Genomic DNA, 22,512 nt, shown 5'->3' on the forward strand with positions numbered 1-22,512 from the left:
GGAAGAGCGGCGCCACCGGCGCAGCCAATCGCGGATCGCTTCCGGGGTACGAGAGAACACACTCGCATGAGCCGAAGCGCCAGTGTCCAGCTAAGGAGTCGTGCAATGACGTGCAGATTTTACGATCTGACCCAGTGGATGCACCAACAGTTCTTGCAACCCATTCCTACTGGGCTCTCTACTGTTCTTCCTTCTGTCTGACTTGTGCGCTGTTCAGCCCTGTTCGGCTTGCTACGATTTAGTCATCCACGGTGCTGTTTCCATTGGTGTAGACACCTTTTGGCAATCGTTGCATGTCGAATACGACCGCGACACATGTTCGTTTTTCCGACACCGCACGTGCCGTTCGTAGCGTGGCATCCAATCAACCGTCCCAACAGTCCTCAGTCGTTTGCAGCACACCGATATTCACACCGGTCACGAATGAACTTTGCCAGGATTGCGAATGCACACTTCGTGCTTCCCTTGGAGGGTGGGACTCACTTGCTGATTGGATTAGGTGAAAGACTCGAGTCATCAAGTTACATACAGTGAAGCTCAATCATTGGTAATGTCTTTAAAACCTCACTGCAACCTACCTACTCACGGACATGCCATGTGATGCGAGGCTCCGTGGATGCAAGAGTCTTGGCAGAAGCAGCGAGGTGGACTTGAGAGAATACCTTGATATACCCTTTTCAATACGTCTTTCTAGTTACAAGGGTTACCAGGTCCATACTCCTCGTGTAGGCAACCAAAATACAAATATCGAGAGAGCATTATCACCCGGTTTCACACTTCCGCTCGACACGGTTCACCACCGTCGAATCTTGAGAATCCAACTCCTCAAACAAACCTTCAATAGAATCATGACGGAATCATTGCCATGTTGCAATTAATTATTGTGTGCACGTCTGTCAATTCGTTTCCCTGTAGACACATCCTACCTGTCATAAACCCCCGAATCTTCAGCCTCGTCAGCTTGACGGAGCCTCCACCCGGATCAACCATTATCCGGATCTTGGCAGAAACAACTTCTTCCCATCAAGTGATTTCAGGCAAAGGCCTTCTCTACGCAGGTCACTAAACACATTAAATTATACGAAACGTCGACATGCAGCCTTTAGAACGTCACGAAGCTTTGTTCTCGACCGATTGAGCTCGTCTGAGAAAGCCATCGTTGCGACAAAGCTCTCACCTTGCAGGGCCTGTCGTTCACCGTCTCAGCTCCAAAAATTGTTACGACTCGAATTTCCAGCCATTAGCAAAACATCTTGACGGATTCTTGTGGCCCGCGGGCTCCCGCCATATCACACAATCATGTCGCTCGTCCATCTGTCCAATGTGGCATCCCATCTGAAAAACGCCAGCAAAGCCCGACTAGGCCTCACCTCGATCCCAGACACAAAGTTCCACCTGAAGTTGATGCTTGCGCTGCAAAACTCCGGCTTCATCTCAACTGTCGTCCGCGGTGGGCCGACTCCTCCTCCTCCCCATACTCTCTTGTCACACCCGAGCTCGACCGACCCGTCGCACCCAATCGAACCAGTGACCAGGTACAACATCTCGTCGAGGAGATTATGGGTCGGACTGAAATATTACAACAGCCAGAGAGTCTTGGAAGATGTACACATGATTAGCAAGCCGACGCGGCGCATCACAATGGACGTCGAGGGTATCAAGCAGCTGGTCTTGGGCCGGAACAGTGGATATGTCCAGGGTTTGACGAAGCCCGGTGAATGTCTCTATGTCAACACCGACCGGGGAATTCTTGAGAGTCGAGAGTGCGTCGAAAGGAAGATTGGTGGACAGCTTCTCTGCCGAGTATACTGATCGATGCCTCGCTCGATCCTGTGTTGGTCACACCTGAACAAATATGATCGCAACGGATCAACCTGGACACTCGGGTAAACCTGTCGTTGTGTGGATGCCCTTTCCATCTCAGTTCCAGCACTTCCCTCAACCAAGATCAACGGAAATTGAACGGAGTAGAATTCAGCATATCAACACCACCGCACTTGCCAACCATTCGATGCCACGAAATTTTCGACATCCGTCAGAATTCCATCCAGAATGACTCCTAGAATTAGCCTCCCACCCTCGCAACCGTCCAGAACAAATGTCTGAGTCACCCATTAACGACTTTGGTTGATATGTACAAATGACACAACCACGCGACGTGGAGAGACAGTAATCACCGGGCACCCGTTGTCTACTACCACAAGTCACTCTCCCAATGTAGATTATCTACGTGTATCATACCCATTAAGCCATTCTTCTTTATCTTACATAAGGGGCCCTATGAATAAGAAATCTGTTGTTTCCCATTGCTTCCCTCATAACTGAACCCTTCATAAATCGAATCACAGGGTAACCCAGCAACAGAACACAGTTATAAAGGTCAACTTGATTCACCGCCCAAGATCTATCCCTAGTTCTACTTGATACTCGCGACAACAGTAAAGACCAGGGAGTCCATAACTAGTATGCTGATGATGATAAAATACAAACTCGGGAAAATGTCAAGTAGTACAACCATCTTAGCGGTCAGTTAGAGCAACAGCTTGGGAGAATCCATCCTCTCCTGCCGATTGCTGACTCGTCTCAACGCTTCGAATCCGCCCAGTCAAGATGATGCAGTTCTCATGCCAATCAAGGCCTCGGTACTCAAATCACCTCCACGCCCACTACTTTATACTCTGTGTGGTTGTGTCCATCATAGACCGTCGGGGTCGCTTCACACCGCCATGGTTGGGCATCAAAGAGAAATTCCCAACTGACAAATCCTTTGCGTGTTTCCCGGCGTCTACCACACCTTATGCAGACCCAAACTGGGTTGTTTGTCTATGCTTGGTTTTCTCAGGCCTCTTCACCCTCTCCATCAGTCTCGTACTCAAATTCCGGTGGTACTGGAGCTTCTTCAGCGCCTTCCTCATCTTCATCGACCGCTGTCAAGACTCCAGCGGCAGCGGCAGCACCGGATCCTGCAAGTCCCGCTCCGATAGTCTGGCCTGCTGGAGTTTGTGGCACCCCCTGTGGTCGCAGATTTGCACCACCGAGGCCATCTTCTCGCGGTTCCTGAACGGTCTGTCCGCCGGATGGGGGTTCGACTTTGCTGACGGTCAGAGGTATAACCTCTCGTTCTTGTTGGGGTTCGGTGTCGAGTACAACAATGATACCACCCGTCACTGGTCTCTTCACCGGCTGATAGCGCTGGTCTGGGAAAGTTAGGTATTTGAGCTGGGCCGGTAGCACCCTGGACATGTTCTTGATCTCATATCCGACCTTCTCTTTCTCGACCTTCTTTTTCGGTTCGGCGCTTTCCCCATCTTTCTTTTCGCCGTCCTTTTCTTCCTCGTCCTTGACAGTGGCATCGTCGGTATCCATCTTATCACCCTTGTCGACCTTGGTTGTGACAGGTGTAATGGCATCGACGTCCATGCTGTCTCGTCTTTGTTGCTTCTCCTTGCGGGCAGCCCGTCTCTTTGCTTGAGCAGTTGTACTCAGAATCGCAGTCTTTACCTTTTCAGGGGCTTCGTCGGCTTTAGTCGATTGTTCGGGAGGGTAATCGAACAGACTGGGGCGAGTATTGCTGTGGAAGTTAAACACAGGAGCTTCCAATTTTTGATCCACGCCAATGATGGATGTTGGTGTCAGAGACAAGGAGAAGAAGTGGGATAGTGGGAACCAATACCAGTACTGAGTGAAGACAGCAAGGCCCACAATCCCCGGCAGGTTCAGGTTACCAGTTTGGGTCTGCAGACTAATGGTGCAGTTTCGACCACCGGCATCAATAATGCCCATGGCGAGGGCACAGCCGAACTTGCACATGGCATCTTCGTGACGGTCTCCCACAATCTTGAGCATCTGCTTGCGGATGGTACCAACCTTGGGGTTCAGTGCGTCATTCTGTTGAACAAGAACCATCGCGAGTGCAATGAGAGCACCTTGACGAACAAAGTCGGTGGGGTCCTTCAGCATGGGCTCAAGCAGGTCGATGGCTTCTGCCAAACCAGTACCGGCGCACGAAATTCCGAGAGCCATCGCCGCACCATATCTCACGTGAGGGTTGTATGATTCTGCAAGAAGCTCAACCATCCTTGGAACACTCGTGTGCTTTCTGAACAGAATGAAGCCCAGAGAGAGGACGGCAATGCGGCGGACATCATCACTGACATCACTGACGGCGACGTGAAGGAGCTTCCGCACTGCCTTGTTGCTGCCGGTGCCGACGTAAGCAAGAGCAATGGTCAATATGCCGCCATATCTCAGTGTAGGGTCGGTTTCGTTGAGCAGGCCTTGAATAAGTTCATCAGCACCTTCTTGACGACCGTACATGATCAAGGCCATTCCGATGGCAAGACCACGGACAATTTTTTCGTGCTGGGTATCATGGGCATGTTGGATCATATCAGAGAGAACCTTTGTGTTACCAGAGCCGAGCATAACGAGACCCATGGCAAGGCCAACGGCCTCGCCGTTGATGGCGGAATCGGCCCACAAAACACTTCTCAGATCTTCAAAAACACCCTCGTCTCCCGAGGCCATGCCTGCGACACCGAGACCCAGTGCTCCACCATGTTGTACAACTTCTTCCGTAGCTTCTTTGAACTTGTTACGAATAAATTCAACTGCCTTTCCTTTGTGATTGGCGCATATCAGACCATAGGCGAACAATGAGCCGCCTTGACTGTACACGGAGCCGGTGGAGCCACCAACTCCAGCAGTAGGACGTGGAAGGTAAGGGTTGAGCAGTCTTTGAGCCTGGTTGATGTTGCCTTGATGGATCACACCCAAGGCGGCAGTGGCCGTGAACTTGGACCAATTCACGGCCTTGCCGAGCCATTCGAGGTTATCACGGAAGAAGCTGTCGTTGGCCGTTTTGGCATGCATAAAGCCGGTCGCCAGACTCACGGCGGTGTGGTAAATGGAGAATCTCGCCTCTAGGCTATCCTTTATCTTGTTCAGGATAGATAAGTCGACTTTGTTGGACTTGTGGAGGAATTCGATATTCAGATGTATTGACTTGAGCCCGTCCAGAATGTCTCTTATCGACCTCACAGCTTCCTGTTGTTCGGGTGTTGTAAACTTGGATTTGGAGGCTGGGGGAGGAGCACCTGCAGAGTCTTGAAGCTCCTGTTGTAACTGGTCCTCGGCCTTTTCCTCTTGGTCTTGTTCCATCAGATCGGGCCCACTGTCTGCTGAAGGATCGGCCTCTTGTGTTGGAGGAAGAAGATCGACGATTTCCTCCCGAACCTTGCGGAGGAATTCTTGAGTGCTGTTGTCATAGAGGTCAAAGGAGATCTGATAAGCCACTGCAAGAGAGCGGGCATCACCATTGCGGATGAGTTGCTGCAAGATATTGGAGGCCATGGAATGCTGGTCAAGATAGACGACGCACTTGGCGATGGCGAAGTAATCCGGGGAGGGGATATCGTTGAGGAGCTCAAGGATGAGTTTCAAGATTTCATTTCTTAAACCGCGCTCTTGCACCACACTCATGCAAATATCAAGGACATAGTCCATAAGCTCCTCCCCTCTCTTTGTAGCTTCTCCGGTCTCTTTACGTTCATCTTGAGCAGCTCGTCGGATGACTCGGCGCAAGATGTCAAGATTGCGGGCTTCTAGAGCGATACCGACGACCTGTCGATACCTCTTTTCCTGGAAGCATTTTTCAAAAAGGGTTTCAATGACACGGTTCAGAGGCTTCTGGAGGCCACGCTGCTGAATAATTATGGATGAGTCGTCGAGACTAGGCTCTGCTCCGGCCTGGGTAGGGTCGAAGACGGTGGTGTTTTGCCGGGACAGAAGGGATTTCGAGGGGAGGACGGATTGGGAGAATGGAGTGACGGGGGAAGTCAGGCTGGCAGACATGCTGGCGGCGCCGTCGCCTCCTTGTCCAAAGGCATTGTCTAACTGGGCACTGGCTGCGGTGGTGGCGGCAAGGGTGGGATCTCGACTGGCCGATAAAGCAATGTAGGTATCAACGCATTTAGAGATGATGGTATCCTCAAATTCGCCAGCGTTGTCCAAATCGAAGTACTTGCCGGCGCCCAAGGCAAAAGCCATACTCTCATTGTATTCCTCGAGATGGTAGTAAACTTTGGCCGCGACAATGGCTGCGAGCTCGCGGTCTGGGAAGGAATCATCTTCATAGAGGGCTTCACTGTAATGGAATGGTCAGTATCAACAAGGCTAGAGTGGGAGGCGAGATATGTACATGTCACCAACAGATTTGGCGATTTCCGTCCATAACAGATCGACCTGTGAATCTAATTGCTTGAGGGCAAAGCTTCTGAGCTCTGGATCAGGTTCGGACAAGAACCCAACCAGGCCGGCAGCAGAAACCAAGCCGACCATTATGGGCAAGAAGGATTGTTAGATGCGTGGAGGAAAAGAACGGTGATGACCGGTTGTTGTGGGATCTGTTGACCTTGAACCGGAGGAGGGGAGAGAGGCGCTCGGCCAGAGGAATTGAGTGGTCAAAGTCAAAACCCCAAGAAAAGGATGGCAAGAAATTAAAGCCTGTTGTACAAAGGCGAAAGGTGAAAGAAGATGGAGAGAACAAGGTGGGTGGTGGTGGATGATGATGATGGGTTGGTTGAGGACAACGATGATTCAAGGGTCGCAGTTTGGAAGAAACTGATGGATGTAGTCGCGCAGCCAGTGAGTAGAGGACAGTGCAGCTGATCGGGCAGGCACGCTCAGACACGTCAGGGAGCGTTCTTAGGCAGGTGCAAGGCGCAAGGTGCAGGTTGCAGGTGCAGGCACGCATGGGATTAACGTGTTCGTGTTGGAAAGGGACGGCAGGCGCAACACCGGTCAAAACACCCACCCGTAACAACAATAATCCAGGCCGACGGGGCCTCGTAGGTCGCAGTTGCCAACGTCACACGCTGTGGCCTGAGAGCCTAGTACGGAGTATATCTGTGTTGACGCTGTTGTCTACGGTGGAATTTAAAGTGGTGGCTACAACACACGTGACCATGATTGTCAGGAGTCAGGCTGTGAGGCTGCTTGTTCTCAACAACCCCCTAAGTTCTCAAGCACAACATATATATGGCTTCAACAACGGTAGAGACACTGTATACTGGCAATATGAAACTCATATGCGTCGAACCCTGACTCTTGACCATGGAAACCCTTCAGTGGTAAAAATTGGTCTGTGACTCAATGTGTTCCGGGATAGTTCGTAGATATATGATATGTACATGTATATATATCCAATCTAGCCCAGGTGAACATCAAAAATCTATCTCTCCACCTTCCACCCAGGTCTTAGCCTGCCAGTAAAGCAAGTCATGCTTCTCGCCTGCGACCTTACTACCACCCTCGACGCCCTTTTCACGGTTGTGTCCGGGCATATTCTTCAAGACCTGGACACCCATTGTCTGTTCCTGGCAGTACGCAAGATACCGGTAACCCGAAGGGAACTGTTCCAGTTCAGCTTCATCCAGCACTGGAACCTTGCTAGGATTGACGGCTATCAGTTTATCCTTTTCATACCAATGTCGAACCCAACGAGCTCTCCATTCGCCATCCTGGCCCTCCTCGACTGGGGTGGCTTGGTCGTCGACTTTGACCCAGAAGAAAAGAAAGCGACAGTCACTCTCTGCGTCGACCTCGCAGCCATCCAGGACGAAGCGCTGAGTGATGGTTGCCTTCATCTTGGTCACGGCACGGGTGGCTGACCGGTTGATGTCAGTGGTGATTCCATGACACCTGTGCATGATGAACGCCCCGGCATCCATTCCCGCCTGGGACGCTTTGATGAAATCCTTGTGATATGTCTTGCCCGTCCAAGTTGTGTAGATCGAGGCTGATGGATGGAAGATGGACAACAAATTCTCCCATTCACATGCATCCCTGGTAACATTCGATTTAGTCTTCGCTGGCTTTGACTACAGGCATCAAACATTGCGAGAGGTCACTTGTCCTTCACCCACCTATACATTGGCCATCCTTCTGCCAGTTCCCGCAATTTGTAGCGTTCCAGGGCTAATTTGTCCGAACCATTGTTGCGTAGTGCATCCGTAGGTCTAGACCCCTTAGGAAGACTGTGGAGATCGACCATGGCTCAGGAAGTAATGATATGTTAGGTAAAGCTGTGCTCAAGATATTTCACCAGATCTTCAACTTAATCTAGTCCCTATCCTCGTAGCATCTGCTGCCCTCTTTTCAATTGGAGACGAATGAGATGTGGCACAGACTGAGGTTTCAATAACAGAGAAATTGGCCCCCACACGTGATCCTGATCCGGTGGTGACTTCATCCGAAAATGAGGAGCATCCGTGAATCCAAGATCTTAGTTCGAGTTGTGCCTCGGAAAGTGCATTACTAATGTCTAACGGTAGTTGAGAGTTGACTTGGATGCCGAGGGAGGATGTAGGAGTCTCTTGATCGCCTGTCCACAGATCGACCAGATGACAACGAGGTTTGCTTTCAGTCACACATGTTTGCTGGTCAGCATAGATAGAGATAGATACACGTCACCACCAAAATTTGATTCTCACCGCACAGATAGAGGTACAATCCCATACCTGACTTGTTTGCTAATAGCTATCGAGTGTTCTCAGGATATAAAAGCCGTTGCTCAATCTATCTCCCCTGAACCAGCCAAAATCATCATGGGCGAACGCCTCGACCAATCTATCGTGCATGACGGAGCACGAGTCGTGTACGATGTTTACAGAAGCGGAAGCAACGTCGCCCTAGTTTTCATCCACGGCTGGTCCTGCTCTGGGGCACTGTGGTACCAACAAGTCCCGCTGTTCCACAAATATCCGAGCCTGGTCATCGACCTCCCAGGTCACGGGAGGAGCGATGCCCCAGAGGTTGAGTATAGTCTTGAGAAGATGGGCATGGCTGTGAATGAGGTTATGGCCAAAGAAGGCCTTACCAAGGCTGTTCTCATCGGGCACAGCATGGGTGGGCCGGTATCAACCATGACACTTCGACTGAACCCATCTGGGGTGGTGGGTGTCGTTTACGTCGACTCGTTCTTCCACCTTCCCGAGTCGTACTTGACCGCCTCCCAGCGCAAGGACTTGGCCGTCTCCCACGCCGACGATAAAAAATTCCGCGAGTTCCTCGATCCCTTCAAGACGGACAAGACGTCGTCAGAGAACTGGAAGCGTGTCATCGACACCATGACGGGGACGCCCCTTCACGTACGGACAAACACCACTACCACGCTTGTGCAGCCACACGCCTGGAAGTATGATGAGATATATAATATTCCTGCCCTCCATTTGGTTACACCATATTTTGCCAACATCGATCGTCACTGGGTACATCACCTGCCTCAACTGAAGCAAAGTATCTGGCATGGCAATGGACACTTTTTATTCATGGAAGAGCCAGAGCGATTCAACAAAGCCGTAGAGGAGTTTGTGACCAAGCACAGACTGTTGTAGGCCACTACTATGTGGCTTTGTGGGCTGTTTAATCGAGTAGTTGATGTTGATTGTATCCGTCATAACCACTCGCTCCATGTCAGGATTTGGATGCGGTTGAAATTGCCTCCATAGTGAATTGTGTGAGACAAAAAGGTCTTCATGACCAAAGGTGATTCTGGACCACAGCTTGATACTTGACGGCCTCCATTCCATAGACAGTCTGCCAGCCATACTTGGAGGCAAGCTCGATGAGAGTTGTCTGTGGTTTCGGGTGATAGCACATGTCGAGGAGAAACCCATCCTTCACTCCTTCCAAGCCAGGAAGCTTTTGGAGCATGACCGAAACCAGGTCTCGAGCGTGTAACTCTTCAGTAGATTCTGCGGGAATGTCAGGAACTGTCCCGACAACCAGACCAGGAACCTCAAGGCTCTCGGCCTGGTGTAGGATCGTCACCGCCGTCACTTTCATGGTGCAACCTGCTGCTAGCACTGAAGCCCGCATTTCCTCAGTCTCGGACACAAACCGGTTGATCATGAAGACCTCTGTGACGTCAAAGTATTTCCATAGTGCATAGACGGCTGCTCTAGCTGTTCCTCCAGCTCCTACGACCAAAGCCGGTCGGCCAGCAGACTTGTCATTGATGCCAGGGAAGGTTTTCTGGAAAGCATCGCGGATGCCAATGCAATCGGTATTGGTGCCGATGTATTGTTTCCTGGCAAGGGAAGGACTGTTAGAGAAATAGATGGTGTTGATGGCGCCGATGATGCGGCCTTCCTCGGTAAGTTCGTCAACGAACTTGATACAAGAGATCTTGTGTGGCATGGTGATGGAGCACCCCAGGCAATCGGGGTCTTTGAGTAGCTCAAGGCAGTCTGACGCCTCGGGCGTGTCTAGCAACCGAAACTCATGGGATAAGTTCCGATCCTTCCATATTGCCTCATGCACGGCAGGCGAGACAGTATGGGAAATGTGCTGCCCTAGAAAGAATGCAAACGGGGTTTTGGTAAGACTTTGAGCATGGTCTGGTCGAAGCAGGACATTTTGTTCATGATCTGATGCGACCTTTGCCTCGCCCATTTCCGTTCTCGCTTATTAACACTGTTAGCAACAAGTACATATTCTTGATTCGGCCTCCAGATGGTTGTCACAATGTCTGAAAGCTCGGGTGGAAAGTTGGATGGTAGTGCTTCTTGCAACATTGTATATTTCCGGGATATCGTCCTAGCGTCTGGATATTTCTTGGGCATCTCCACCTGTCATTGAGTGGCTGGCCATTGATCGTCGAGCCGAGCACTTGAGGTGCTCGGATCGATACTCATCTTCTCTGACATAATCCTGAGAATACGATAATGTCCAAAGTAGTTGGGTGTGTTGGGTTTTTGATATGCCAGTAATAATTTCCTCTATTTAGGGTATGCCTTTATAGAAGACCCCGAATAACGCTCTCGGACTTAGACTAATCTGTAGAGGCCAAATTGTAGCAGACTCGGAAATGAATTTCCCCAGAAGATGCGAGTCCTTGATAGGTTCCTTTTCCAGGTCATGACTGCATGGTATGATACTATAGAATTACAAGGACACATGAAGTGGTTAAAAATACACCTCCATTCCTCTTGACCCCTGATCCTGTTCTTGGCTGGACCAAATATCGTGTGTATCCCATGGCTACCCAAATCCCACCTCATTATCGACCTCGATTAGGCATTGTGCTGCGTCGGCACAGCACACGAACATTGTCAATCAAGCCCCGAACAAGTTGCTCATACATGCTGGGACGTTCGGCCTTGAGATTATCCAGCTCGCGCCGAACCATCTCAGTACTGATCTCAACTTCCAATTCGTGCTCTTTCTCTCCAGTGTTGGGAAACGAGACTTGAGTTAGGTCAATCTGATAGGCCATATGCCGATAGCTCATCCGGTCCTTTTTGCGGTCTCGGCTGGTCTCTGACATTTCCGTCAACCATTCGGGGTCCCCTTCCCAGGGACTTTCGATACTGATGGAGATGCGATAGTCAAAATCTGCCTGTGGATTGTACACGTCAAGGTCGGCAATGCGGGATTTGATGATTTGTGCTTTGACCTCATCGTTTTGTTCGTTGATGGTCCTGCGAACCTTAGGTTTGTGGCGCGGATGCAACCAATTGCGGATGGAGGGAGGCAAATTTCGTCGTCCGTCCTCAGTCAGCTCGTAGAATTCGTCATATTCGTGGGGGTGGCTATAGAATATGGGGACTCGATCCGAATTAGCCGCCTCTTTGTGCGACTCTTCAACAATACCGTTTAAGAATGCGTTGACCTGCTTATGTTGGGCCTATAGATCTGTTAGCGTGACTCGTGACTGGTTTGGTCCTATGATGCCAACCATACCATGTTCATTGAGCTGCGAAAACTTGTCTTGCCGCGATACTTTTCGCGGCTAAAGACAGCCTCGGTGTCAACGGGTAGATTCATTCGCGTGCCGGTTTCTTCGTCCCAAATTGCTCCCACTTTGGCTTCAATCTCGAAGGTGGCTCCGTTGGTTGGGGTTGCTGCATTGACCAAAAAGTGGGCTATCCAGTCGCAAACCCGCTTGGTCAGGTCTTCGTAGGGCGTTATGTTGAGGATGGAAGGTTCCCAATGTGGCTGATCTATGCCCACGGCATCATGCGAGAAAGGAGCCGGCGGGGCCGGCGGTGGTTGACCATGTGCCTGTCCTTGACCATTGAGTGCAACGTGATTTGGCATTTCTTGTTTGAGAGGACTCTCTCGCTTAACAATTGGCGCAGCTACATGGCTTTTGATAAATTTCAACTGACGGGTCCTGGCACTTTGGGCCCAGACTGGGATGTCGTCTTGTCTAGGGCGTTTTCGTGGGGGCTGTGGGGTGGAAGGGACGCTGGACAGGTGGCTCGCGTTTCGTTTCAGGCCAGAGTGGGAGACGGCCGGGGAATTGGTCAATTGGGGAAGAGGCGAGTGTGTCGACTGGGGGGTCATGTTGCTCGGTGGGATCGCGGCGGGACTAGCGCGCGAAGATTGATATGTCGAAGGGGCGGTTCTTGGTTCTAAGGAAGCTGATGATGATTTTGGAGTGGTCTCGTTGGCTTGCAGACCGAGGACACGGTCGGGCGTACCAAGGGGACCGGGGCCAGCAGAACCAAGAGGGCTGGGCGGGACGACAGTTTGAGGGATTGCGGAATTGATATCATGGATACGACCGTCGCTTGTCTGACGGTGAGGCGGTGGGCGTGGAATTGTTTTGGGACTGACACTCTCTATGCTTCGTTCTCGATGGTCCCGCACGTCCCCCGAATAGCTTCTTTGTGCGCTTCCGCTTCGAGAATGGGTGAGCTGGGGAGGGGCGGCGGAATTGAAGTCTCTGCTATGGGCGGAGCCGACTGAGCCAGCAGAGGATCGCCGAAAATTCTCGTGGCCCTGTGAGGGAGGTCGAATTGAGTGAGGTGGTGGTCGTGGATATGCGGCAGGTGGTCCTAAAGGAGTCGCTGGAGGGGGAGGATGGAATTGAGCGTTGGGAGAGATGTTGCGAGAGGAGGAATGGGCATGTCCATTCGCGGTCGCTATATCGTCACGGGGAGATTGAGAGTAGGTCGGGTAGGGAGCTGGATGGTGATAGTTAGAGGCGGAATATGGGGTCTGATGTTGATTGGAGCCTGGCGTAGAGGGATAAGGACCGGAGGGAGACGGTGAGGGAACAAAGGAATGAGGATGTTGCTGTTGCGGCGGAATGCTATCTCGACGTGAATGGACGTGTCCATGAGGACCAGGGCTTTGTGCGTAGGTGGATGGAGGTCCTGGGGACGGGGCTATGGCTGAAGGGGGCACAGAGGCAGAATTATGAGCAGGAGGGGACTGGAGAGAAAAATAGGAGCCGTTGGTGCTGGTGCGATAGTCGGAGGATGTGTTTTGGGGAGGGTATGGCGCAGATTGTTCGCGGGTGGAAGGATGCGAGTTTGAGTTGGACAGAGGGCGAGAGATGGGATCGTAGGGATGGTGATCGGCAGGACGGTCGAAGGAGGAGTGAGGTGTGGTGTGAAGACGCGGTGGCTGCGGTGGTGGAGGGTGCTGTGGTTGTTGTCGTTGGGCGGAGGAGTCATTGAGCATGGATTTCAGGTCCATGGCGACCTGGACCCAAGGTGTGGCAGAATGGAAAAAGATGACACAGGTAGCATCTGGCAGTTAGGGTGTTACACGAAGGAATGGATAGAGGATGGGTTGTAGGAGGGACGAGGATGCATGATTGCGGTCAGTCAGGCTGGTAGGGAGATGAAGAAAGAGAGACGTCGCATCGCACAGACCGACTGAGTGAAGAGAGACGAGTTGGACAGATGGACAGAATAGACAGACGAGACAGGCGAGACAGGCGCAGGCGCAGGCACAGGCACAGGGAGGGTTTTTGACCACCAGACTGAATCAGGGTTGGGGCGGCGCGTAGTAGAAAAAGCCAGGGCGTTGAGTCAGGGTGGTTGGTTAGTCAGGATGGGGAAGGGGAGAATATGCGTACGGAGCACACTGTACGTAGGAAACTATCTCGATATGGTTGGTACGAGATTGATCGACCTCCTTAGCCAGCGCGTTTATCTCAATAATTAATTGTTTATTTAATCTTGATTGCAGCTTCTTTCGACATTAATGCAGGTGGCTGCCACTTGAGAAATGATAAGACAAGCAGGTAGGCATTAATTCTTAAATAAGCAGGAGCCAGGGCCTATTAAGTACAAGGCAGGGAGGTAGCACTCTGGATTACTCCTTCCACCTGCTCTCCCATCCTGCACCTGCACTTGCCACGGAGCACCTACAGGCTCATCGTAGCTTCTGCACGACACACACACACACATTCAACGTGGACTGTAGAATCTAATCTTATTCATCTTCTTCATACATCGTTTATTCTCTTCTTATGTTCAACGCCATTCCAAGTGGTATCAGTTCGTCGCTCACAGAAAAACCTCGCTCATTCCAAGTAGTCGCTATTACTCTCTCTTTCGCCATTCTTTGCACAGCCATTCCCCACGCTTATTGTAGTCATCATCATTGCATCGCCAAACCCATCGCCGTCGATGGTTTGGTAGGGAGATGGTAGTGGTGTCGTTTTCGGAGGCGTGGCGGACAGAGTCAGGGGCTTGAATAGAATATTGTTCATGCTTGCATTCCGCCGCACCCTTAATGACGGTGGCGGTATCGAGAGACCTTCCACCGTTGCTGGAGATTCAATGCTCAGACTTCTGCGTCGCAAAAAGGTAGCTTTGGCTGACCTGCCGCGAGGAGTGCGGCCTCGACTTCGTGGCCTTCCGGCTTCACGAGCTGCTCTAGCCTCTGGCCCAAAGTTGATCCTCTCTCGCAATGTATATATTCCTCGCATCAGGGCCATCTCCACTGCCACGCAATTCTTGATTCGACACATCTTGGGCCACGTTGCCCGTTCTCCCGCGACAGTCGCTTTGATCATGTACTCCGAGGTTGGGTTGGCCATCAACTTGAGATACTCGCCGGTTTCGATTTCGGGAAAGATATTGATGTCACCCGTGTATCGTTGTTCCAAGACCGAGCCCCAACGAGACAGAACCCGTGGGATGCCAAGGTCCTTGATCTGTTGCGCTCGGTGAATCAATTCCAGTCTGAGTGTGTCTTTGATGCCGTGGCCGGGATGGCGAGAGTGCCTGGCGTTTCGTGGTTGCACGCCCACAAACTCCTCTTCGCGCTCAAGAAACATGCGCACATGTGGATTTACTTGTGAGACGATGAAGAAGTTGACGTTGAACATCTGAGACAATCTCTTCATGGGGATATCATGGTCCAGCGACCCATCCACAAAGGTCTGCTTAGCATTCTTCATCCACAACTTGGGCTGCTTGGTCACGGGGTCTTTCTGGTAAAGGTCGACAGGAGCAAAGACATGCGGCACTGCGCAAGACGCACAGACGGCCGACCAGACGTAGACATCGGGTGCTGTCACATAATTTAATAGGCGTGGCTCGTCACTGTCCGAACTCGACACGCAAATGTTGACCACCCGACCGGTCTTGTAATGAGCCTCTCGGAAGGTAATGTCGCCCAACCATATCTTCATGACTCTTTCCAGGTTGTCCATGCTGAAGAATCGTCCAGTCTTGGTGAAGATGCGCAAGCGTTGTTTGGCCCAGTCGAATCGTCCCAGTGGCGTGGGGTCAAACACGGCCAAGTCGGAGTGAGGGAAGCGTTCCAAGATGTCATACATGGCTTCGTCAACCGCGGTGCCGACAATGGCGGCCACAATTGCTCCAGCCGATGCGCCTGATATGACGTCCGGGAGGAGATCGGCTTCCCACAAGGTCTTGACGACTCCGATGTGTTTCATGCCGAGAATGGCACCACCGGACAAGGTCAAAGCGGACTGACCGTAGAACTTCATAGTGTCCTCCAGCGATTGGAGATAATAGCGCAATTCCGAGTTGGGGAGGTTGTAACGAATGGTGAGATCGACAAAGGTGTCTATGGCTTCTAAGACGGTGTTGATGTAGTCATCTATCAGAGATTTGGTTCCGAACCATGAATGCTTGTATAAACGTAACGAGTTCATGCCACCCAAGTCTCGACTAATGCTGGTCCGGAGATGATAATGCAACGCTGCGAGATCCGAGGTCGCGATGGCCTTGCGTAGGATTTGGGCATGCGCCTGGATCAAGGCGGGTCTATAATCAGCTTCTATCGACGATATTTCTTGTTTCCATGAATTATGGCCCTGAATCTCGTCGAGCGCCACAGTACATGTTTCGTACTCTGCCAAATTGGTGGCATCTTTCATGCGGCGTAGGTATGCCTGTTCGAGACTCTCTGAAGGGGTGACACCTTTGCAATACCTGGCTATCTCCTCTGCCAAATAGGCGAGTTTCTTGTTTGGTGACAAGTTCTTGATGAGATTGGCCGATGCCCCGGTACAAGACCAGATCAGTTGACGACTCGGGACGGGGAAGGTGAGGAGGGTGGACATGGCGAAACTGTGTCAGTGGCCATGGAATAGAGAGGGTGAGGGATAGATGACCGAAGGCGCACACGAGGGAAGGGAGGAGAGGGAGAGGAAGATGAGGATGCGGGTGGCAAGTCGGGGGGTGCCCAAGAGCGTTATGCCATGGTTTTCAAGTATTGATGACTCGATTCCAACTGAATATGGGTAATAGGATGGAATAGGACGGATTAGATGGAAAGAGGGCGAACAAAGAAATAAGCAGCAAGAGGTGAAGCGTGACCTACGCTAGAAGAATCAAGGTGGCAGATGATACAGAGATGCGTCATTGCGAGGATGGGTGCGGAATGCCATAGAGTCAGGCACAGGAACAAGCGCCACAAGCACAAGGACACAGACTAGACCAGTCGATAGGAATCGTGTGGGTCAGATGTCCAAGTCTTGTGAGTGTGTCTGTACGGAGTAGGTCTTGTGGTGAGGAGGACCGAGAGTCAGAGTCGACGTGGAGAGTTGTTTGAAGAGGGACAGAGGATAGAATTGTCGAATCGATCAATCGCAGGGCCAGGATTGGTGGTAGCCAGTCGTGGACATGTTTAGAATGAACCCTCTTTTACGGAGTAGTGAGGGTTGGAGTGGGACAAAGCCTAAAAATCATGGAGTTCCGGGGGCAATAGGCGGCAACATAGCCCGAAGGGCCCTAAGGTTTACAGCCTATAACCTCTAATATTACGGAGTACATGCCCTACGTCGCGTCGGCTAGAGTGACTTGTGGGCACTGGTGACTGATGGCGGGGCCAAAGGGCCATACGGCCTCCTCGGCTGTGCGCCTTGGGCGAGTGGATGTGTGAACCCATGAACTTCTCTTAAGCGAGTCTCTCTAATTATTGATCAATTATGTCATGTCACTGATAAATTGATCTCATTCTAATGGCCCGGGCTTTACAACTACTGCTTAAGTGTGCAGAAACCAAATGCAGAATACACCCGCCTGGTCTTGCTGACAACAGGTCTTCAGCTGACACTTTTGTTGCTGCCTTGTGGGATTTGGATATTGCCAAAGATACATGTGCTTGTGTGCGCGTGACCTGATGATCTTGAGTTGGCGTAGGCGGGGGTTCTGGGGAGGTATGAAGGGGTGGGGGGAAGAGGCTAAGGGAGGTGATGGGGGCAGGAAGAAGGATGATTGTCACTGGCGGAGATGCCCAAGGACCACATCACATGTCTTTGGTTAGGCCTTTGGGTAGGAATGAGCCATGATGCCCTCGGCCGCCTTTGGGTGCCTTCCTGTTATTGTTTTTATTGTTGGCTTTTGGCTTTTGGCTTTTGGCATGTGCAACCACAGCCTCCCCACCGCTTGTTCATCGAATCCAAATCTGTCACATGCATTTTTCCTCAAGTACTCCACATCCTTTGAGGAACATGGCTCGGATTTGATTTTCCCTTGCATGCTATCCATCTGAATACAGTACAAGGCTGACTCCAAATTGTCAATCGCCAACACCTTCTGTACAAGGGTTGGTATCATCTCCCAGCCTCCTGTACACTGTAGAGTCATACGTTTGACTATAGATAGATGGGCTTCCCCCATAGTATCGAGGAAGCCCAAGCAACGCATTTCACCTCATCTTTGACACAAATTAGGTCATGGACGAAATCTTGTTAGACAAAAACAGATCCCAGTACCAGAAAGTGTGTCTACCAGGTAGGTAGACTTTATAATTCTTCATGCCCTCAAATCGGGCTTGTCTCGACCGGAAATATCCCATTGGGAGATTGTCCCTGCGCAAGCCCATCGTCGCCATTATTACTTCTCTTGTCACCGTCGGCTGACAATGCCGCAATCCAATCAATCATTCCCTGCTGTAGCCGGACAATCCCTTCCGAGTCTATCCAAAAATGTCCGGAATTCGTTCTGATCGAGACAAATTGTGAGCCTGCTCGGGCACGTAGTTGTTCAGTCCATCTCTGCAACTTGCCATCTGACGTAAAGGCATCCTTGCTGCCGAATACACACAGGCACGGCCATCGCACTAGTTGCTCAAACTCACCACCGTCATGCTCCTGATTTGGTCCTGAGTTGCACATGTTCGAGGCCTTCGTGACCAACTTCAATTTGGAAAACATAGTGATGAAGCCAGCAACCGGTGGCAACAGCGGTGATATCAGTACAAACGCAATTCGCGGCACAATGCTGGCATCCCTTGTCATCTCTTTCGCCTCCAATGCCCTCTCGGTCTTGTCCTCGGGCAAGATTTTCGTGGGTGACTGTTGCTGGGAAGAAGATTTGCGGACGCTCATCTTATGCCGAACTCGGTCAAAGCTCTGCTTTACTCTTTCTCCATCAATGCTGCGTCGAGATGACTCGCGACTCACTCGTCGGCCTGCCACATCTGACTCATACCCTCCCATCGTCACCGGATGATGAAGCTGTGGGCGCTGGTGCGGCGTAGCTGGAGGTGATCTCTCTCCGTTCTGGTCCCATCTCTCTCGCCGTCCGCGCGGTGATGACAGAGTCATATCAGTAGTATACATCTCAATATATGCTCGGCCATCACGAGCTAGGTCACACGCACGCCGTTGGATCTCCTTTTCGGCCGAATCTTCCTTGGGAGCTTCAAAGAGCTGGGCCACGACTTCGAGTTTCGGCAGGTGACTCGTAATCATTGAGCCGTATGAATATCCAGCAAGGACAAGCAAAGGCCGGTCTGTAGGAGGTACAGCCGCAGAATCGTGCTTGAGTCGTTGACCGTCTCCTTCTTTGCTGCCCTGCCTCTGCTTCTGCTTCCGATGGCGCCAAATGGCGTCCATGTAGAACAGGGCGAAGCCATACACCGATACATAGTCCGCCAATTCTGGTTTGCCCGACCAGGAAGTCCTTCCTGACGATCCGGCGGCTCCTCTGTGTCACATCCAAACCCACACATTAGAACGAAGCTTCAAAATATGACATGATGTCCACAGCGCCAGACCAGGTTGACCAAGGAGCAGGGCAAGGGTGAATGGAGCTCACCTGAAATTGAACGTGATCAAGATGAAGCCTTGCCGTAGCAAGATATTGCCGGCGAGAGCAACCACAGGGTCATCATAGGAACCTCCTAAGGGAGCGTAAGGATGGGCAACAATGGCAAAGCACCGGCCAAACAGAGACGAATTCTGCTCTGTCCGTCGTGGATAGTACAGCCGGCAGTCGAGCTCGGTGTCATCGTACACACTAGGGATGGTGAAGCAAAGATTTCGTTTCGGCAGGCTCATTGGCACGGTGACAGCGGTCGTGGGGGTCGCAATAGTGATGAGGATGACAACATGGACCTGGGGGAGTGGGAGGAGGGAGGTCTCATAGACACATCGAGGCTGAAATTTGGGTAGCAGTTGAAGGTTGGAGATGCCTGCTACAGGAGCATGGGCACCGTATGTTGGCCTGCTCAAGACTCAGTGAGTACTGCCTTGCATAAGCAGGCCTGGACTCGACGAAGTCCTGAGGGGATGCTCGTTGGGTGATTTTGATGAGGTGAGCGAAGAATGTCGTGGTGCTTTAGTTCGTCAAAGGCACCAACGTTCAATGTCATTCCGTCCCCCACATTCGTGCCAACTTTTGATTGGACCGGAGGATCCTTCACCGACCGCCAAGTGGAGGACGAATATCAGATTCCACTCTGTAGATAACTTGTGTGTAAACCTCCTATCTATTGTTTCGATTCATTCATCATCAAGCTGGCAAGAGCCTGCGAACTTCACGGACCAATAGACTAACACTAGCTTGCCCCAAGAATAACACCCAGAGGATTAAATACTTCTTTGTACACAGGTAACTCCAAACCAATGAGCCAAAACTTCAGATCTACACTGTACTGTTTCAAAACCCCACCATCCAAGTTCAGATGATGCATTAATGCATCAATGCATCAATGCACTTGAACACTTCCTGTTGGTTTCACACCTTGATCTCTGGTTCCACATGAGAGAAACAAAATAAGTGGACCAAGAGGCGTCGGTGCGACCAAAACAGACATGAGGTCTCAGAGCCCATGTTCCTCGGGCCAACATTCCATTTCAAATGGCCATGTCAAAATTCCAAATTGTCAAAATACAGTCCATGGGAGGGTTGTCTCGGGAATCATGTTTGCGAGGCCGAGGGTCGCGCTCTTCTAAACGGATGGTTGGTGCATGGCTTCCCAGTGTCAAGGTATCGAGGTAAGTGGGTCTCGAAGATGACGAGATTATATTTGGTTGACATGAATGATGGTGCTTCTTTCAATCCTGGCCGCAGCCCATTTCGGCAGGGTAGCTGTCATGCGCGTTGAACCTATTGCGTGGTGTTGGTGTACACCAGAACAAACAGTCATGGATGCGTCCGTGCGACAAGTTTTGGCGACATGTGGGGGGGCCTCAAGTAGGATCATGGTTTCGGCGGGCTCCACGAACTTCACGAAGGCGTCGTTGGTGGTCTGAGTTGGGGCCTCGTTCAATGTCGCTATTGGGATTTCTCCGCGGGCGACTCCGACTCCTGTCACGTCCAGCTAGATCTATATCGGAGGCCACGGGCTCCGTGGACGCAACTGCTCGGGCCTTGCCTCTGGAAGATTCTCGTCGAGAGGCGCTGGGTCTGTTGTGTGATGTCTGGCTTGGATCCCTCGACTCACGGTGTCTCTTGCTTCTCGATCTTCGTCGATGTCGCTTGTCGCGAGCAGCAAGAGCGCCGCTACCTACCACTCGTTCGGTATTAGGGCCGTCTATGCCATGGGTGTAATTCATGTGCTTTTGACCCGTCATTAGCAGAGGAGAACCAGGATGACAGATTTGGATATACCTGATGCGGGCCCCACAATTCGCGAGTTGCTGATTGAGCACCCTCGCGTTTCTCGGCGGCAGTTGGGAATCCAGAAGCAGCTGCACGTCTTTCGTCTACCTTTCTCCGATGCCTCTTTTTTAACCAAATCAAAAGCCATGCCAGCAGACCAAGTCCCACAATCAGAATTGCCACCATGAGGATCCATCTCCAATGGCCTTGGATCCTAGATCCTTGTCAGTAATTCGTAAGCCTGGGGGCATTGGGGTCGTCTCATACCATGACTGATTGGATACCGGAGCGGGTGTGCTGGCAGTTGCCCCCTCTGTTGCTAAAGATCCTGGGGATGACGAGGTGCTGGTGACAGTGACAACCACGACACTTTGTGTGGCGGTGGGAGCGGGTGCCGTGGAGACTGGATCAATGCCTTGCCCGACGGAGCTGCAGAAGGATCTATACCAAGTTTGCAACAGGGCGCGATCATTTGCAGCTTGACACTCAGCAGCGCAAATGGCATCTGGAGTTGAATAGAGGGCAGTCAAGAGGTTGCTCTGACAGAAACACATCTCATAGTTGATGTTGGCGGCGGCGGCAACATTGGGCGGGAGACAGAGGGTTTGGGCTTGGAGGAGTACAGTACAACTCACGGCACAGGCGGGAAAAGTAGACGAGGGTGTGGTGGGGACAAAGTTCTGCGCAAAGCCAAGGTTAGATAGAAAGAGGGAGATGATGGCGCAAATGGCCCAAGTCGGTCGGGCACTGTCGGTGGAATACATGTTGCTCTTGCTGTCTTGCTGTCAAGTGTCTTTGATCAACGACATTCGACAAGAAGGATGTTTGTTGAGGTGGCAATTGTATGGAGCGTCAGGACCTCAGCGAATACGTGGGTAGCGAGTGAGTTGGAACGAATGGGTCGTATGCTACGTTAGCGAGCGCATGTTGACGAAGTGATTTGGCGCATCGTCAACGAAGGTGAGCGAGTGGTGACAGTTGGTGAACAGCAAGATGCGTCGACAGGGAGAGAGGTAGAGAGACAGAGGGAGAGGGAGAGGGAGAGCGAGTGCGATGCATCGATGACAAAGTGCGCAGGGACAGAAGAAATGGCAGTCGCAGTTGCAGTAGCCAGCATCCAAGAGGCAGGCACGGGCGGGGAATCTCAAAGACACGGCAGGGACCGATAGGCCCTTGGGCCTTGATCGAGTTAAGCTCAGTGGTTCCTTCCCTACGGAGCAACCAAATCGAAACCGTCAAAGGCAAGCGCGGTGGAGATGGTGCCGCCTGCCGAATCAGATTATCCCTGGGGATGGTGCATCGAGAGGCTGGGGCCGAGGGGTCAAGGGGGTCATCCCCAGTCCAAACCAGAGGATTGCCTTAGTTATCACAACCAGATGAGCTACTTAGGCTTGTCATT

The 22,512-nt window shown here is 51.5% G+C and overlaps 6 protein-coding genes across 6 annotated transcripts; 1 reads left to right on the plus strand and 5 right to left on the minus strand.

Moving 5' to 3' along the window:
• The first annotated feature begins 1,065 nt into the window (after positions 1-1,065).
• Positions 1,066-2,296, plus strand: PV10_02069 (uncharacterized protein). Its single transcript, XM_016366343.1, has one exon. It carries the CDS (start codon positions 1,300-1,302, stop codon positions 1,810-1,812), a length of 513 nt encoding a protein of 170 aa, XP_016225861.1. The 5' UTR covers positions 1,066-1,299; the 3' UTR covers positions 1,813-2,296.
• A 30-nt stretch (positions 2,297-2,326) lies between these two features.
• On the minus strand, positions 2,327-6,631 carry PV10_02070 (uncharacterized protein). The gene is made up of 2 exons (XM_016366344.1): positions 6,200-6,631; positions 2,327-6,145 (listed from the first exon to the last, which is right to left on the minus strand). The coding sequence occupies exons 1-2, from the start codon at positions 6,337-6,339 to the stop codon at positions 2,839-2,841; spliced, it is 3,447 nt and encodes a 1,148-aa protein (XP_016225862.1). The 5' UTR covers positions 6,340-6,631; the 3' UTR covers positions 2,327-2,838.
• A 4,088-nt stretch (positions 6,632-10,719) lies between these two features.
• PV10_02071 (uncharacterized protein) lies at positions 10,720-13,755 on the minus strand. The gene is made up of 2 exons (XM_016366345.1): positions 11,746-13,755; positions 10,720-11,689 (listed from the first exon to the last, which is right to left on the minus strand). The coding sequence occupies exons 1-2, from the start codon at positions 13,489-13,491 to the stop codon at positions 11,063-11,065; spliced, it is 2,373 nt and encodes a 790-aa protein (XP_016225863.1). The 5' UTR covers positions 13,492-13,755; the 3' UTR covers positions 10,720-11,062.
• A 408-nt stretch (positions 13,756-14,163) lies between these two features.
• PV10_02072 (uncharacterized protein) lies at positions 14,164-16,615 on the minus strand. The gene has a single exon (XM_016366346.1). The coding sequence runs from the start codon at positions 16,340-16,342 to the stop codon at positions 14,327-14,329; it is 2,016 nt and encodes a 671-aa protein (XP_016225864.1). The 5' UTR covers positions 16,343-16,615; the 3' UTR covers positions 14,164-14,326.
• Positions 16,616-17,990: 1,375 nt separating this feature from the next.
• On the minus strand, positions 17,991-19,820 carry PV10_02073 (uncharacterized protein). Its single transcript, XM_016366347.1, has 2 exons — positions 19,326-19,820; positions 17,991-19,214 (listed from the first exon to the last, which is right to left on the minus strand). Exons 1-2 carry the CDS (start codon positions 19,565-19,567, stop codon positions 18,047-18,049), a joined length of 1,410 nt encoding a protein of 469 aa, XP_016225865.1. The 5' UTR covers positions 19,568-19,820; the 3' UTR covers positions 17,991-18,046.
• Positions 19,821-19,944: 124 nt separating this feature from the next.
• Positions 19,945-22,162, minus strand: PV10_02074 (uncharacterized protein). The gene is made up of 3 exons (XM_016366348.1): positions 21,381-22,162; positions 21,123-21,327; positions 19,945-21,070 (listed from the first exon to the last, which is right to left on the minus strand). Exons 1-3 carry the CDS (start codon positions 21,875-21,877, stop codon positions 20,702-20,704), a joined length of 1,071 nt encoding a protein of 356 aa, XP_016225866.1. The 5' UTR covers positions 21,878-22,162; the 3' UTR covers positions 19,945-20,701.
• Positions 22,163-22,512: the final 350 nt, after the last annotated feature.

The sequence above is a fragment of the Exophiala mesophila genome (genome assembly GCF_000836275.1).
Source record: "Exophiala mesophila strain CBS 40295 unplaced genomic scaffold supercont1.2, whole genome shotgun sequence".
In the NCBI taxonomy this organism is placed as follows: domain Eukaryota; kingdom Fungi; phylum Ascomycota; class Eurotiomycetes; order Chaetothyriales; family Herpotrichiellaceae; genus Exophiala; species Exophiala mesophila.

Coding starts and splice junctions, on each gene's coding strand:
- PV10_02069 (XM_016366343.1), top strand. CDS start 1,300: ATGTCGCTCGTCCATCTGTCCAATGTGGCATCCCATCTGAAAAACGCC.
- PV10_02070 (XM_016366344.1), bottom strand. CDS start 6,339: ATGGTCGGCTTGGTTTCTGCTGCCGGCCTGGTTGGGTTCTTGTCCGAA. Junction 6,146..6,199: donor GCCAAATCTGTTGGTGACAT/GTACATATCTCG, acceptor ATTCCATTACAG/TGAAGCCCTCTATGAAGATG.
- PV10_02073 (XM_016366347.1), bottom strand. CDS start 19,567: ATGAGCCTGCCGAAACGAAATCTTTGCTTCACCATCCCTAGTGTGTAC. Junction 19,215..19,325: donor TTGATCACGTTCAATTTCAG/GTGAGCTCCATT, acceptor GATGTGACACAG/AGGAGCCGCCGGATCGTCAG.
- PV10_02074 (XM_016366348.1), bottom strand. CDS start 21,877: ATGTATTCCACCGACAGTGCCCGACCGACTTGGGCCATTTGCGCCATC. Junction 21,328..21,380: donor CCGGTATCCAATCAGTCATG/GTATGAGACGAC, acceptor ACAAGGATCTAG/GATCCAAGGCCATTGGAGAT. Junction 21,071..21,122: donor AATTGTGGGGCCCGCATCAG/GTATATCCAAAT, acceptor ACGGGTCAAAAG/CACATGAATTACACCCATGG.
- PV10_02071 (XM_016366345.1), bottom strand. CDS start 13,491: ATGGACCTGAAATCCATGCTCAATGACTCCTCCGCCCAACGACAACAA. Junction 11,690..11,745: donor TTCGCAGCTCAATGAACATG/GTATGGTTGGCA, acceptor ACAGATCTATAG/GCCCAACATAAGCAGGTCAA.
- PV10_02072 (XM_016366346.1), bottom strand. CDS start 16,342: ATGTCCACCCTCCTCACCTTCCCCGTCCCGAGTCGTCAACTGATCTGG.